We start from the raw sequence: 13,609 nt of genomic DNA on the forward strand, positions 1-13,609 counted from the left end.
ATGCCTCTCTGCACAAGCTGCTTTCAGGGACTGTCCGATTGCTGTGATGGGATGGTGAGCTGCTTGTGCGTAAAATCCTAGTCCCTCAGAGTTTGGCTAAGTCCACAAACCTCTGTCTGTGACGGAGCTCCTTAAGCATGGCTCCATCAGTCGCTCGTTGAATCGGACAGTGGGCGTTTACGGAACTTCTTCCAGCATAAAAGCTCCTTAACGGAAACGCGTCTTCTGGACTCTCGGCGTGACAGTTTCCGGCGAGGAGTGGGTGTCCCTACAGGAGGTCCTGAAACCTCCCCACTGTTCTCGCTTGAAGTGTCTCTGAGCCCTCCCTCCGACTCACTTTCCCTTGGAACTCCACTTCTCCCCCTGCTGGTCCCCTCCTCCGCTGAATGGTCTCTCTCACCCTCCGTGAGCCCTTTCACCTCCTGCGTCTCAGATGGCAGTTCCCTGACAGATACTAAAGGAGCTTGTGGGTGTAATTTCAGAGCCTTTTTATTTTATCTTTGAGAATTCTTGGAGAACAGGTGAGGTCCCTACAGACTGGAGGTGGGCAAATGTTGTCCTCATCTTCCCCTCCTCTTCAAAAGGGGGGGGGAGGAAGACCCAGGTAACTACCAACTGGTGAGGTTGACCTCGATACCAAGGAAGGTTGTAGAACAGATCATTCAACAGTCGGTCTGTGAGCATTTAAAAAAGGATGCTGTGATTACTAAGACCCAGCATGGGTTTCTCAAAAATAAGTTATGCCAGACCTATCTGATTTCTTTTTTCTTTTTTTTTTATGGAATTACAAACTTGGTGGATCAGGGAAATGCTGTGGACATCGTATATCTTAATTTCAGAAAGGCTTTTGGGAAAGTCTCCTATGATATTCTCGCAAGGAAGCTGGTAAAATGTGGGTTGAACGAGGTAACTATTAGGTGGATTTGTAGCTGGTTGACCGACGGAACCCAAAGAGTACTCATTCATCGTCATTCTGGAAGAAAGTGACAAGTGGGGTGCCACATGATTCTGTCCTGGGCCCATTATTGTTCAACATCTTTATAAATGACTTGGATGAAGGAGTTGAGGGGATACTCATCAAACCAGCAGATGGCACCAAACTGGGAGGGGTAGCTAATGCCGCAGAAGACAGAATCAGAATTCAAAATGACCGTAACAGATTGGAGAACTGGGTGCAAGCTAAAAAAATGAATTTCAATAGGGACAAATGTAAGGTTCTGCACTTAGGCAGGAAGAACCAGATGCACAAATATAGGATGCAGGAACACCTGGCTTACTAGCAGTACATATGAAAAGTATCTAGGGGTCTTGGTGGGCCACAAGCTTCATATGAGTCAACAGTGTGATTCAGCAGCAAAAAAAAGCTAATTTTATTCTAGGCTGCATCAACAGAAGTATAATGTTCAGATCAGTGGAAGTGATAGTATCACTCTATTCTGCCTTAGACCACACTTGAAGTCCTGTGTCCAATTCTGGGCACCACAATTTAAGAAGGATGTTGACAAGCTGGAATGTGTGCAGAGGAGGGACTGAAACTGCCTTGGTCGCGCTGGTCGATGATCCCCAGCATGCTAGGGACAAAGGTGAAAGCTATTTCCTAGTTCTGTTGGATCTCTCAGTGGCCTTTGATACCATCGACCGTAACATCCTTCTGGACCGTCTAGGGGAGCTGGGGGCACTGTTATACAGTGATTCCACTCCTTCCTCCTGGGCCGTGTCCAGAAAGTGGTGTTGGGGGATGAGTGTTCAGATCCCTGGGCTCTCACTTGGGTGCCTCAGGGTTCCATCATCTCCCCCATGCTTTTTAACCTCTACATGAAGCCACTGGGAGAGATCATCAGGGTGTTTGGGCTGGGTATTCATCAGTATGCGGATGATACCCAGATCTACCTCTCTTTCAAATCAGAACCAGTGAAGGTGCTGTGTGAGTGAGATCCTGGAGGTGGTTGGAGGATAGATGGCGGCTAACGGGTTGAGGTTGAATCCTGGCAAGACAGAAGTACTGTTTTGGGGGGACAGGAGGTGGGCGGGTGTGGAGGATTCCCTGGTCCTGAATGGGGTAACTGTGCCCCTGAAGGACCAGGTGTGCAGCCTGGGAGTCATTTTGGACTCACAACTGTCCGTGGAGGTGCAGGTCAATTCTGTGTCCAGGGCAGCTGTCTACCAGCTCCATCTGGTACGCAGGCTGAGGCCCTACCTGCCCGCGGACTGTCTCGTAGGAGTAGTGCATGCTCTGGTTATCTCCCGCTTGGACTACTGCAATGCACTCAACGTGGGGCAACCTTTGAAGGTGACCTGGAAACTACAGCTAATCCAGAATGCGGCAGCTAGACTGGTGACTGGGAGCGGCCACCAAGACCACATAACACCGATCTTCACAGACCTACATTGGCTCCCAGTATGTTTCTGAGCACAATTCAAAGTGTTGGTGTTGACCTTTAAAGCCCTAAATGGCCTTGGCCCAGTGTACCCGAAGGAGCATCTCCACCCCCATTGTTCTGCCCAGACACTGAGATCCAGTGCCAAGGGCCTTCTGGCAGTTCCCTCACTGCGAGAAGCGAAGTTACAGGGAACGAGCCAGAGGGCCTTCTCGGTATTGGTACCCACCCTGTGGAACACCCTCCCATCAGATGTCAAAGAGAAAAGCAACTACCTAATGTTAGGGAAGTTTATAATGACTGATGTTTTAATGTATTTTTAATCTTTGTTGGAAGCCGCCCAGAGTGGCTGGGGAAACCCAGCCAGATGGGTGGGATATAAATAATAAATTATTATGATTATGATTATTAACCAAGATAATCAAGAGTCTGGAAACTAAGCCTTGAAGGAGCTGGGCATGTTTAGCCTGGAAAAGAGGAGATATGATCGCCATCTTCAAATATCTTAAGCGCTGTCACATGGAGGAGGGAGCATTCTTGTTTTCTTCTGCTCTGGAGGGTAGGACTCAAACCATTGGCTTCAACTACAAGAAAGGAGATTCCAATTAAACATTTGGAAGAAACTTTCTGACAGTAAGAGCTGTTCAGCAGTGGAACAGATTCCCACGAGAGGTGGTGGACTCTTCTTGCTTGGAGGGTTTTAAGCAGAGGTTGGATGGCCATCTGCCATGGATGCTTTAGCTGAGATTCCTGCATTGCAGGGAGTTGGACTAGAGGACCCTTGGGGTCACTTCCAACTCTAAGATTCTTTGATTCTATGATTCTTGTCAGGAGGAATTATGTAATAAGAGCCATAGCAGTGATGATTATGGGAGGTGCAGTGACTGTAACATATGAAAGAGGTTGGTAGGTTGTTGGTAGCATTGACAGCAGTGCTTAGAGATCACAAATTGCCACCTGTGCTACAGTGTTATTGACATTATCTCTGGGCAAAAGAGAGCACACAGAGTGCCTCTCAATTGTTGCATGCTAAGGCTGCCAGCCAATGTAATGCAGTACTGTATTTCTTTTGTCTGATTTTGAAAATTTAAACACATGTTGCAAAACCTCATTAAGGGTGGCTTTTTGAGGAGTTCACAGGAAGGCTCTCAGTCTACTTATAGTCAAATGTTAAGCAAAAGCTTTCAGTTATACTTTGAACAAGGGGTGGGAGGTTCTTGCTGTGGATGCTTATGGGCAAAGATTCATATCACCCAGGTGAGAACCTGGGTGAGGAGGACAGAGTGGGGGTGAAAGGTGTTAAATTGCTCAAAGGCCACTGAATGAGACAGTCTGTTGTCACAAATAGGGCCTGGGGCCTTCTTTTTGCAAGAAACAGAGGGAAAGTGAGTGGGCTGTCAAAGGTAAAAAATGAGATGGGAAGTGCTGCTAAGACCCATGGTGGTTTAAAGTCCTATGTTTATTTTTTACCAAAGTATTTGGTTAAATTGGAAACATTAGTTTTTGTCATTGTGGTTTTGCTTGTTTGCCTTATGACAGAATTGTTTATAGGATTTTGTAATTTCTATATATTGATGTCCCCCCAGTTTATTTTTACTAGTTTTTTTCTAAAAAAACCCTTATCCTGTTTATTAAAGAAACCAATGAGAGCAGACCAAATTCCATAAAATGAATATTTCCTTTTGTTGTCTTTATGCCCAAACTTTACTAGTTCAATTTTTTTGCCATCATAATTGTCTATACTTTATTATGCCATGCTTCTGACAATAGATGGTTCAAGTTCTTCCAGCATTTTGCAACTGTAAATGCACCCCTACAAATAATAATATTAAGATTTACCTTATCTCTGGGATGTCAACATTTTGCTCACTATTTTTTAAAAAAATCCATCTGTGTTTCCTTTTACCATAAGACTATATTGTTTTATTTTTATTTGTATTGTTTTGTTCCCCTGTGAATAAAATAAATAAGATGAAAAGCCATCTTTTAATGTTTCCTTCATCATCAATAGTAGAGAAATAATATGGAGTGTTCTGTTATTTCCTAAAACAGTAGTCTTCAGCTTTTCAAACCTGTGATCCACCTTTAACTCAAACATGCATTTGGGGAACCCATTTCTTACCATATGTTTATATGGTGGTAGTGCTGCTGTTACTATCCACCTTAGATCAGGCCTTTGACCTGGTAATAGATTCTGACCCACCAGGTGTAGACCAGTGTGCTAACACATTGGAGTTAAAATAAGTTCAAGTCCATCAATCCTGTGGAAGATCCAGGTTTAAAAGACAGAATAATGTTTATTTCAGTTATTGTGAATCAATTGATTAAATTGATTGATGCTTGTAGACTTAGATACAACTTAAGCTGCACTGAGGGGAGAGTCATTAAAAGTTCATCTTCATTAATAGTTTATATTTGTGTACTTTTAGTGTTTGAGTTTGAAGATACAGCATCTTGGTTATAACCATACTCCCAAATAGGCAGTAAGTTGTGCTGAAATTAATGAAAGTCATGTATGAATGAATGAGGGAGGGAGCGAGGGAGCGAGCTGCATCTAACTTAATTGCTCCAAAGCACCTTGAACAAAGTTCTAACTGCAAATGACAAAATTAGGAACTGCAAATGAAAGAATACAACAAATAAGTTGTTTTGTCCAGAGGCAGGACTAGGTGGGGTTGAGGCAGACTGTAAATGCATCTCTAATGTATCATAGGGTGTGTGTGCTTAAAGCAGCCATATACTTAAGCACTCACCTGGTAGCCATTGGTGGCAAGGAATCTCATCTGATAGGTGAGAGGGAGGCAGCAGTTTGGTCCCAGTGTGAAGCACAGTTTGTGTTCTCCATAATAAAGTTAGGGGAGAATGGAATTGATTATAAAAAATAGTTATTTCAGTATGATGGGTTTGTTGGTTTGTTGGTTTGTTCATTTAGATACCATGATTTCCTTTTTTTTAAAAAATAGCTTGCAACAGTTATGTATACACAATATAAACACATAATAATTAAGATTGCAAAAGGATTGCATTGGTGTTCCAAGGTTTTTGGCAGACCTTGGCTCCTTTTTTTGTTAATAGGTGTACAATTTCTCACAGCCGAATTCTGTGGTACTGGTACTATATTCAGAAAGTTCAGTTTTCTACCATTGTTACTGCCAAGAGAGCACCACATAGTGCTCCGTGTAGTGCAGAGAAATGTATTTTGAGATAGGGAGACAGGCCCCAGAAAATACAATGTGTGCTTTGGCTGATCTGTTTGCAATTATAATTTTGTATAACTTTTTGTTATTAGAACAACTTATAAGTCTGTCCATCTTTTTTTCTTAAAATTGAATTCAGACTTTTAATTCCAATTTCACTTTGCAGTAGGACTAATTTCCTCAGAATTGTCAACAAGGACAATATCATTTAATGCAGAAAATTACCCAGTGACCATGTTGTTTTGCTCACAAAAGGTTGTTAAAAGTAACCAAGTGATTTCCTTCCCTCTTCCAATATACACTTATGAATCAAGTGAGGATTCTTAGCCAGGTTAGCAATTATGAGGCGGTGTCTTAATTCTGGATTAATTATTGTGGGATATAATTTCCAGTTGTGTTGGAAGGGTGATTGGCAAAGCGTCTCATTTTGTCTCAGCCCTATTGAACCACCACCCTAGCATGCTGACTTGTATCCAAAGAATCTGCATTGGCAGGATCCAGAACTGGTTGGAGCAGCTCTGCTTCTGCCTCTGGATGAGTTTCAGTAAAATAGATGCAGGTATGAAAGCCATGATGTAGGTCACAAGCCTTTCCTGTATTCTGTATAGTACATAAAACAATGTTACTTCATGCTCACTGCCTCCCTCACAAGAAAATGTTTTTACAGGAAATCAATGTTGCTTTTGAATAAGGTGATTCCAAAGCACCTTGAGTGAATGTAGTGTGAGGTGAAAACTTCATTTCCAGGGAATTTGATAGCTATGGATTCTTCCCCTTATTGGCACCAAGTTCTGCTTGTTTTTCCCAGCAACCAAGCTAGATCATACTAGAATCTGATGTCTCTTACATTTTGACGCAATGCAAAACAGCATTTCCTTTTTTCACAATCATTGCACCATTGTAGCTGTTACTACTTTATCCAGGCTCATGAGGCAATTTCAGCACCCATAGTTCATGCAGCTCATCAAAATGTGGAATAAAGGGGAGGAAATTTGTTTTGTTTTAAGCAAGTAACAATAGTAAATATTTAGCTCATGTTTTATCTGCAGAGTGTAATTACATCTGATATATAGTTTAACAACATTGTTACATTGCTTAATAGACAGAATAGTTTCTTTTTATCAGTTTCTCTGTTCCACAGTTTCATGGATTTACTAATTTTGGCTTGGGTTGGAGTCCTATTTTTTCAGCACCAAAACAAATCCCTATTTAGGGTGGTAAAAATGGAATTTACCCCAACTCTTCAGTCTTGGAACTGAGTCTACAAGTTGGCCTCATTGCTGAAAGGTCAGCCTGAGTTTGTACTGTTCTCCCCCCTTTCTCCCCATACCCTGCTTGTGTTACATCTTGACTGATTAATAGCTCTGGAGAACTCAGAAGCTTGCCACACCTTTGTGGCATTTTGGGTGAGCTCCCATTGCTCGGTCCCTGCTCCTGCCAACCTAGCAGTTCGAAAGCACGTCAAAGAGCAAGTAGATAAATAGGTACCGCTCCGGCGGGAAGGTAAACGGCGTTTCCGTGCGCTGCTCTGGTTCGCCAGAAGCGGCTTAGTCATGCTAGCCACATGACCCGGAAGCTGTACATCAGCTCCCTCGGCCAATAAAGCAAGATGAGAGCCGGAACCCCAGAGTCGGTCACGACTGGACCTAATGGTCAGGGGTCCCTTTACCTTTAATAAAGGTATTACTCAACTTTTAGGAGCGTTTTTCTTATGGATCAATGCAGCTGCATTTGCTAGATCTTTATCTATCATCTATCTATCTATCATCTATCTATCTACTGTATTAGCAGTTGTAAGACACGTACAGAGTCAATACTCATGATCATTAACTCAGATTGGAACCTTCATTCCTTATATTCACACATTATAAAAGCTGTGGGGGGTCCACTCTGATTGTGCATACATTAAAGAGATTAGATTATTTTTATAAGAAAGTATTATATATTAAGTAAGCATAGAAACATGCATTTGTGGACATTCAGAATTTCATTCCTGCTCGGAGGTGGGGTTTGTTGGTATTTTTTTATGTGTGAAATAAATACCACTTTTTGGTGTACTAATTAGTTTGACTCCTGGATGGCAGTACTTCATTCAGCCCTTTGCTTTAATTCACCGAGTTTTCCTGTCATTCAAACTCTGTTAATTTCTCTGAGCCTTGCAGTAAAAATCTGTGCATAGCTGCTGATTTGTTAGGTTGCACTCCATCTCTCTTAAGAATGTCCTTTTTGGCTGCAATCCTATATCTTTTCCTTGGAATGATCCCTATTGAATACAGCTGAACTTCCAAGTAAACATGTATAGGATTGTGCAGCAAATGCACTGCTTCTTTGGTTTTTTCCCCATCTGGTATAGTCTGGACTTTGTATTGTGCATTTCCCTTAGAAAGTAAATGCTATGTTTAAAACACTGTTGAAGTTAGAAATATTCAGTGCTTACTCTATGAAGTTAGATGATGAGATAGTAATTCAGATTAGTTTTCCCATTAGTGTTTTGTTTCTTTGATTTGGTATGTTTTCTTACTTGTAAATTTCATTTCCATGTCTCCTGCCCTATGGGACTTTAAAATGAAAAAAGTATGTGTGGCTGGAGATAAGAGCTTTTTTGAAACTTAGCTTCCAGCCACTGGCTGAACCAGGGACAGCAACTGTCACGGAACTCTTGGGTCCAGCATTCTGACTTACCTGCTTAAGGAATAGTAGAGCAACTACCAGTTTTTTCCATTACTCTCCAGTATTCGAAAAACCAGTTGTGCTTAGCAGAGCAAGTGATTTATAAACTTTATGGTTACTGAGCCTTATCAAATCGAATTCTCCTGAACGACAATGTGCAGCCAACACCTTTGAGAAAGTGAGCCTCCCCCTGTTCCTCCATCATCAAAATTGTCTTGAGCAGCACTGGCTTGATCAAGTTGGGTGCAGTAAAACTTTGGCTATCTCCATTCATTTAGCATACTTTTCTCTCATGTTTAGTTAGTTGTTTGAATTGTTCAGAGTTTTATGGAAGCTCTCTTGCAATTATTACAGTCCCCAAATTTGGTGATTATTTTCCTAGGTGGGCAAAAAGATGCAGGCCCTGTTTCTCATAACAGCAGTAATATGCTGTTGTGTAAATGTATTGGATATAACCTCTGAGGCTCTTATAGTGGTAAAAGCATGCATTTTCTTTTAAGAGCAAAAAACAAGTGAGTCTTAACTCATCTGAGTAATACGGATTCCCCCCCCCATTAAAAAAAACCAACTCATGTTCCTTCATTTGGTTGATTCCATCTTTGTAGAAAAGCCATACAAATTAGCAGTCATCTGGTTATCTGAAGGTAGTGTTAGCTACTTCCGGGTGCTAGGAACATACCAACTGGCAGTAGAACAGCATTTGCAGCCACTTAAACAGAACAGCAGTGTTATAGAGGCTGCTTACAGGGCTTTCTTAGTTGGGCTACAGGCTACTGGCCCCTGACTAGCACAGGAGAATGAGCCAAGCATGCAGAAAATTTCATAGCACTTACCATGTTAGTGGACAGTGCAGTACAAAGTGCCTTGGATTAAAAGGGAATAGGAAATACCTTGGATTAAAAGGGGGACTGAATAGCCCCTCCTTGAAGCTTCCATAACTAGCTACAGTAGCACTCCCTGCTATACACTTTTAGAAGAGGGCACTACATTGGTTTGACCCAATTTAGCAGAGAGCTATTGGGAAGGAGTTTGTATAATTTCAGAAGCTGTTCCTGATTAGGGAACTTTATCTTGTATCTTGAGAACCACGGACGTTGTCTGGGTGGGTTAATCGCTTCTCTTGCAACTCTCTAGGTGATGTAGCTGATCATCAAGCTGGTTGGACACAATAGATAGATGTTAGGCCACTCTTTACCACTACATTTCTGCACTGGTAGGAACGATCTCCACCTGCCGTCACTTTTAAATCATCATGAGCCTACTCGAACTCTATGTCTTCAACTCAGGTGAGATCTTAATATCTGGCTTAAGCTTTGCAGGACTTTTGTTTGCAAAAGTACATAGAAAACCACATTAAGATGCTTTAGTCCTCCAATGCGATATTTGCAAACTGTGCAATTCCTGATGCCAGAGAGAATTCTGATCAATTTTTATGCAACAGATACACCCTCTCATGAGGGGGGAAATGCCCTCCCTTCTTTTGAAGTAGAGGAGCAGCAGATTTCTTTTGGAGAAACTGAAAAAAATGCAATACTACTTTTTTAGCACTCTTTTAGATGTTGAAAGCCACACTGTTACTCTAAGAATATTAAGTGCATTATGTATCACTTGGTTTACCATAAAGTTATCATGTCTGATATTTTTAAAATACAGCTTATTCAGACAGTACTTACAGATTTAATTTATTAAGGTTTTGTTACACCTGGATGTAGAAGCTGCTACACTGTAAGGAACCTAGCATCCCTTTGGTTTTGCCAGTTTATGAGGACAAGGCAAAAACAATAAGAATAGAAACCTTCAACGTTATAGTAAAACAAATTGTTGTGTCTCCTCCAGTCCTCCTGTCAAGCAGGTAGAAAGCATGCATTTCCATAAAAAGAACTGGGAGAAAGAGGGGAAGGGAAACAAAAATCAATGAACACTACATGATATTTAGTCTTTTTCTAAGCTATCACTATCAGTTTCTCTTTTCTCATATTTGTCATCATATTTATCATGGACTTTGAAAAACTGAAAATTTGCCCAGATCGAAACTAGCTTCTACCCTTTCATATGCCAGTTTATTTCTTGATTTGGTGCATTTCCAACATACATAAATTTCTTTCACATGCTGCAGAAGATGGAGGAATTTGAAGTAGGTAAGAAGCAAGAGGAGTCAGAGACCGTATTGTGCACAGGCCTAGCCACTATGTTGCAGGAGGGATGCGTTTGGCAGAATCCCAGACTGCATATGTTGGCCAAATACCTGAATATGTTCTGTATTCTGCAACATCTGACAGTACCTTTCCAATATCAAGCCCTCAGTATGCTGCTTGCTTTGTAATCCACTCAAAATGCAGAAGCAGTGCTATTATAACTTCAACTTTGAGAGTTATACTCTTATTGTACAGCTCAAGACCTACTTGTCCTCAATGTACAGGAATTGTCTTCCTGTTGCACAGTTTTGGAAATCATTTTGAGTGAGCAAATATCTGAACACCTTGTCTTAAATATTTAATAATCCAATTATTCTCAATTTATTCCAATTTTTCAGAAAAACAAAAAAGGCTTTAACAAAAATGGGAATCCCCCCCCCCCCGGCCCTCACATCTCTAGGTGAAAATGTTAATTTTAAAATGATTTGCTGTACTTCACTTGAGTATATCTCTGGAGGATATATTTTTATTCCCATGACAGACATTTAAATGTAAGTGACAAGACTTTGGCACACCATTGTGAAACTAAGATAATCCTTAAGTGTCCTAGGGGATGCAAGCACATATTTTGCTGTAGATGGGCTGCTATGGTGGGAAAGGGGTTGGTAGAAATGGATATATCGGGATGAGAGGTTTTAAGTAACTAGCCTCTAGGGAGCTCTTGGCCACCATCTGGTCCTAGTTGCATGCCTGTAGATTTTGGATGAGGGTCCTTTTGAAGACTCTTGTCCCCTCCCCCTTTCTGCCACACCAAAAGCTCAGTTGGTAATGCATTGGTCCATTTTCACCCTATTTACGTGTGGATCTGTATTGGACTGGTTGCAGGAGAAACTCCTGTGGCAACCATCATGTTTATAAAACTTATTTTTCAATAACAAGCTTTTCTTTTAGTAGGAAGACTTGTATCTCAGTACAACTAATTTCCAGCCCTGGAAATACAGTTCAGATTTCTAAATGATCTTGAGAGTCACATACAAGCAGGTGCCTGGGATTTTACTTGAATTCCAGTGCCGCCTTTCAATTACAGTGGTACCTCGGGTTAAGAACTTAATTCGTTCCGGAGGTCCGTTCTTAACCTGAGGTACCACTTTAACTAATGGGGCCTCCTGCTGCCGCTGCGCTGCCAGAGCATGATTTCTGTTCTCATCCTGAAGCCAACCCGAGGTACTATTTCTGGGTAATTGGAGTCTGTAACCTGAAGTGTCTGTGACCTGAAGCATCTGTAACCCAAGGTACCACTGTATTCCTGTTACATTGCTATCCCACCTTTTCTCCAAGGAGCTCAAAGTGGTATATACCGTATTGGCCTGAATACAAGCCTCACTTTTTTACCAAATTCAGACTGTGAAAAGTTAAAGTGCGGCTTATATTCACAACCTTACAGTATGCAGCCAGGAGCGCGGGGCACATAGTCTTCTGTGTCCCCCCCCCCCTAGTTTGGGAAGGGAGAGAACAAGGAAGGGGAAAGGTCACTGGCAATACAGTGTGGCTCCCCCCCCCCAAGTATGCAGCCAGGAGCAGCGAGGAATGGAGTGGCTTATATTTGGGTATTTTTTCCCCTCCCCCTCTCCATTTTTAAAGGTGTGGCTTATATTCTGTATTCTGATGCAGCTTATTTTCGGGCCAATATGGTACATGGATAACAAGGGGGGGATGATAGAGAAAAGACAAAGCAAATTTATATACAAGTGTTCACACAAAAAATTGTTGTTTGAGCCAGGCATAGCTTTGTTTAGCACTGAGCGTAAACATTTCTTTGACTATATATCGTTTTCCTTTGCCGTCTGAGTTTGAATCTGTTATGCAGAAGGCTTCAAAAGAAGGAAGATCAGGGACAGATCCAGACCAAACACTCAAAACATCCAATTCACGTTTAAAGCACATGACGCCTACCAAAGAATCCAGGAAACTGTGTTTTTCCACATTACAAATTCCCAGCATGCTTAACAAATTACAGTTTCCATGATCCTTGGGAAGGGTGTGGAAGTCATGTGCTTTAAATGTGCATTGGACATCCTTTAACTATATGGTGTGGATCTGCCCCGAGTTGACAATCCACATTTGCAGGCTGGCCTGGAGAATTTATCACTTCCACAGCCATAGACATTTGGTTTCAGTGTTGGTTTTATTATATTAGTATAGATTTGAGCTTAAAAAACTCATCTTTTTTGCTTTGCTCTGCAACAACTTGAATCTGCATGAAGAAAGTAGGCAGTGTCTGTGTGGTCAGAGAATGCATGTAACAGATCTACATTATTGAAATCACTTAAAGCAAATCATTGGACTTGAACAACTCACCCCCAACTCCCACTGGTGTTTTGAGGGGCATGCATCAGTCTATTGAAAGGGACACTTATTCTGGCATGCCACTGAATGCGATAGCACACACATGTTCACTACCATAATTTTGTTGCATCACACTTGGATGGTAAATACCAGTTTGGCCTTCCACTCCACTTGATTCCCATCTCTGCAAAGTGTTTTGGTCTTGCATATCGTAAAATGGCTTATTCAGAGCTCTGTGGTAGAACAATATTTGGTTTGGGTCAGGGTCAGGGGCAGGAGATGTTTTAAATGGGAAAGTGCCTCTGGGATATGTGAGCTTAACTATCCCCCACTTCTTTCCCAAGTCTTGTTATTTAGGCTTCTGTGGTCTCCTGATATTTCAGGGATTTATGGTGGATCTTTATTAAATTGTTGCTTTCAAAGAGTTTTCAAATACCTTTTTATTCTCACAGCTATGCTGTGAGAAAGGTGGAGCTGTAGACATTATTGGCCTTTTGTATAGGTTTGGATGCTGAAGCTGCTGACCCAGTTGTGATCCAGAAGCCAAGCTTTTTATGCATTGAGGCCCAGAAAACATGCTCAGTCTATGCATTTTAAACTGGTTCCATTTGCTTGGTACACAAATCAGGTGAATACCTCTAGTTATTTAACCAAGCATCAAGTTTCTAGGTGTTGTTTTACGGGGAGCACATCCTCTTAAAATGAAGGTGCATGCTAAGTCATTGCAGGGCATTAAACCTGGGTGGAAGAAGAGAGGAAAGTAATCTGTCTAATTGTGACAGCAACAATAAGTGTTCTCCCACAGGCAGGACTCAGCAACACCCATTCTGTGAGGAAATATTTCTTAAGAGTATAGATCTTGGAGTTGTGCTACCAGAGAAAA

The 13,609-nt window shown here is 41.6% G+C and overlaps 1 protein-coding gene across 7 annotated transcripts in view; it reads left to right on the plus strand.

Moving 5' to 3' along the window:
• Nucleotides 1-13,609, plus strand: part of USP7 (ubiquitin specific peptidase 7) — a 92,748-nt gene that overhangs the window by 35,548 nt on the left and 43,591 nt on the right. For 2 of the 7 annotated variants that reach the window (XM_053363984.1, XM_053363985.1), the window contains exon 2: nt 9,380-9,531. The exons of 4 other annotated variants lie outside the window; for them this stretch is intronic. In XM_053363984.1, the coding sequence (XP_053219959.1) occupies nt 9,498-9,531 (34 nt within the window). In that variant the 5' untranslated portion in view covers nt 9,380-9,497. Of the gene's footprint in view, nt 1-8,407; nt 8,424-9,379; nt 9,532-13,609 lie in introns of those variants that run through there. One more of the 7 variants, XM_053363983.1, reaches the window with a different exon arrangement.

This window comes from Podarcis raffonei, chromosome 14, assembly GCF_027172205.1.
Source record: "Podarcis raffonei isolate rPodRaf1 chromosome 14, rPodRaf1.pri, whole genome shotgun sequence".
NCBI lineage: Eukaryota > Metazoa > Chordata > Lepidosauria > Squamata > Lacertidae > Podarcis > Podarcis raffonei.